Below are 3,497 nucleotides of genomic sequence, written 5' to 3'. Positions count from 1 at the left end.
GTATAATTTACAGTGTCATTTGGTTTTGGTGTTTGTTAATGTTGTGATCTTACCCATTTTTGACTAGTCTCATCTCTTGGCATGTTATCAGTTATTATCGGTTATCGGCCATTAGAATGAAAAAGTTATTGGTTATCGGTATCGGTTCTTAAAATGAGTTATCGTGCAGCCCTACGTGAAAACAATGTTTATCAACCGACAACAGCTGGAGGCACAGGGCTCTGCTGCTGGTATTTTGTGAGTCAAAAGCTGAAAAGTTTGGGAACCACTGGTCTAGTCTACAGATGACCTTAAGCTGGCTTGACCACACACTTCTCTTTTATCATGGTGATATATTTTAGGTCAYATCCCGTTGCATGTAAATAAATAAAAAGCATTAATAATTTAGGTTTAGCTCCCGTAGCAGACCTTAACTGCATTTTATTTAACATCTCATTAGGGTTGGGCGATATTAGTAAAAAAAAAAAAATCACGATTAATTGTGGTATTTAGCCAATAATGATTAATTTGATGATTAATCCCCTGGATGCCCTTATGTCCTAGTCAATTGACCAATTTAGTGGGAAAGATTTGTTTTTTTGTAAAAATCTGTTCCAAACTGTGTCAAAATTACATTGCAGAACTTTTTTTTTTTATGTTCGTCATATTTGAAGCGGAGCAGAGCATCGAGTAGACTGATGGGAGAAATCTCCAGTCATTGTCAAGTGCCAAAAAATAATCGATTAATGTTTTTCTGGCGATTAATTGCACACGACACGATTATGCCCAACCCTACATCTCATTGCAGCAAAAATTTCATCAGATAAGTTGCTAAATTTGAATTTAAAAACAAATTCTTCTGTCCGTGATAAATTTTCAAACTCTTCCGTAAAATAAAAAAAAAAGAAAATAACCTCTGCCATCTTCTTTTATTTAGGTAACAAAAGCAGCCAAAAAATGCGCCCTACATCAGCTGCAACCCCTGAACTGAGACATAGCCAATATCATTTCCTCATCAAAAACATACCCAATGTTGCTTTGACTCATTCCTGAATGCTTGAGAAATCCTTGAATCTCATGCAAAGCACCGCCTTTTTRCCCAAAGCCCCTCCCTGGAGGTCAGTCCTCTGCCGAGCTCCCACCCCAGAGAGCACCCCTCTGCCACACAGCTCCATCTGACTAATAATACATATCCTAAAAATGTCCTGATGCATCTCAGTAATCTAGATCGGGAAAGAAAGCAAGGCAGAGAGAGAAACTGAGACGTTTATTCTCTACACATGATGTCCCAGTGGCTTTTAAACCCCAAAACATGTTACAACAAAGACTGGTTCACCCCAACGATCCCATCCCCCGGCACAAACAGAGTCATGATGTGTATGCTGTTAGGTGTTAGGTGTCAGGAGGACTGTGACCAGTTATACATCGAGGAAACAACTTTCCTGGTCCAATGTGGGTTCATTCRAGTAGGGTTCAACTGTATATAGAGTTGCCATTGTCCAAAACTGATATTATATAATGTTGCTTCTTTTTTACAACCAGATGCAACGCAAGGAAAGGTAGTAAATGGCTTGAAGTATTGTTGTGAATTCGTGCTGAAGTGGRAGTGTCAGAAATGGTTGGAGATTCTTAAAGAGACAGGTTAATTTCAAGGTGTTTTTTCCTCTTGCTTTTAAGCAGCCAGAATTTGTGATCCYTTTAGGGACATCTTGTTCTTTTCTTTAATAATGACAGTGGTTGTATGTTTGGGGTCATTGTCCAGCTGCAGAATACATCTTTGACCAATTCTTCCRTTTTTATGCACCTCATGTATTAAGCTTTACGTCTCAAAGGTTTTGGCTTTTTGGTTGCAGTTCTTCCTACAGGGTTCTTTTGTTTATTTAGTTTTCATATCTATGCGTGCAGTTTGACATCAGAAAAAATCAGGCTGGTTGGTATCCCGGTTTATTTTTGTTTAATTATATTTTTCTGATTGTGCTGTTCAGAAAAACCAGAGGGAACTGGCAAAGATGAAGAAGTGCCTCCGACCAGAAGAGCTGGTGTCCCACATGGGCCAGATGGACACTAAGACGCAGCACGAGGAGTTGGAGAAGAGCTATCAGGTCATTGTGGAAGACTACAGGAGAATCATCGAGAGGTTAGCGTCGCAGGCCTGATCTGATTGTGAGATGCTGCTGAACTGAGGTCCGGTCTGTCCTGAAAGCCCACATCACCACAGACTTTCACTGCAGTGTTACAGAAATGTTGAAGCTGGTGATAGGCTGCAACAGAGATGACCTCTCTTGTTTTCCAGATGACGCTGAAAAAGTAGAGCAAGTGAGAATTTCAACTGGACGGTGTGACTTCCTGTTCGTTTTATGCGTTTAATCACAACGTGATGTTAAATGATGTTTAATATTTCACAGGGATTCACAAAGTCCTGCAGAGAATATCTGTTGTTTTTTTCCTCCATAATAGATATTTTTTTCATTTTCTGTCTAAACTTTCCAGTGTTTTCTGAAGCACTTGCTTCATAATGAAATAAAAAAGTGGTTTTGTATGTTCTAATGGGTTTATTCCTAAGAGGGAAAAAATAATAATAAAATCAAGAAAATAAGTTTTACTTTGACTACATTATTTATCAGTTTAACAGATTAGGAATACAACAAGAATAAACCTAGAAGATGCAGTAGTAATAACCTGGTTTAGGTTGGTCAGCAGCATTATGAAACCTCTGGATGGGAAACGGTGCAAAAAACACATAAAATGTTTTTATATTTTTATTTTCAGCAGGTCTTCAAGTTYTGGAGAAGCTTGGTAATCACTCGTTTATTCAAATCAGGTGTGTTGAAGCAGAGAAACATCAGATTGTTTCCTCTTGTCCAAGGGTTACTTTTATCCCTGTTCTCTTTGACTTAATAAAACTTAATTACATTTTTTGATACACTTAAACTTGAGATGTTTTCCTACTTAAACACCTGATTGAATGAATTCTTCTCCATCATGAAGAGCAGGGAAACCTGTAAAGCACACTGACCCTTGAGGACCAGGATTGGACAACACTACAGTAGATGCTAACTTTCGGTTCTTTTTATCTGCTGAACCTTTGTTCTGTTTCTCAAACAGCTCACCATCTTCCAGTTATCACTCTGTTCTCAGACATTTTCAGCTCTGAGATCCAGTTGTTGGACGTATTTTCTTCAGCATCTGAGGGTTTTCTCTCATCCTCTGCCATCACGCTTTTTATAGAAGAGTAATGTAATTGGGAGGGAAATCTCCAACTTGTCAGGGCTGTAAAACGACTAAAATGTCTCAAGTATATATAAACTACAGACATCCGTATAATTTTGACATGTCCTTATTAAGAAATCATATTGTAGATCACAATAGCCTGATAATTCACTTCTCACTGTGTGCTTAGATTTKTCTAGAGGTGTAATTTATCCAGGACCCCTCTTGCTGCGAGTACAACTTCTGATTGGTGCTGATGCAGAGTGTTGAGACTAATGAGCATTATAGTTTTCAATTKAAACCCCTTT

General features: G+C 38.4%; 1 protein-coding gene across 1 annotated transcript in view; it reads left to right on the top strand.

Annotated features, from left to right (window-relative positions):
• Positions 1-2,581, top strand: part of hat1 (histone acetyltransferase 1) — a gene marked incomplete in the record, with an annotated part of 19,641 nt that extends 17,060 nt beyond the window's left edge. Inside the window, 1 exon segment of the mRNA XM_014001257.1 lies at positions 1,965-2,581. Within this exon segment, the coding sequence (XP_013856711.1) occupies positions 1,965-2,135 (171 nt within the window).
• Between the last annotated feature and the right edge of the window lie 916 nt (positions 2,582-3,497).

Source organism: Austrofundulus limnaeus, unplaced genomic scaffold, assembly GCF_001266775.1.
Source record: "Austrofundulus limnaeus strain Quisiro unplaced genomic scaffold, Austrofundulus_limnaeus-1.0 Scaffold9, whole genome shotgun sequence".
Taxonomy (NCBI): Eukaryota; Metazoa; Chordata; class Actinopteri; order Cyprinodontiformes; family Rivulidae; genus Austrofundulus; species Austrofundulus limnaeus.
This window is presented reverse-complemented; position numbering and strand designations above follow the sequence as displayed.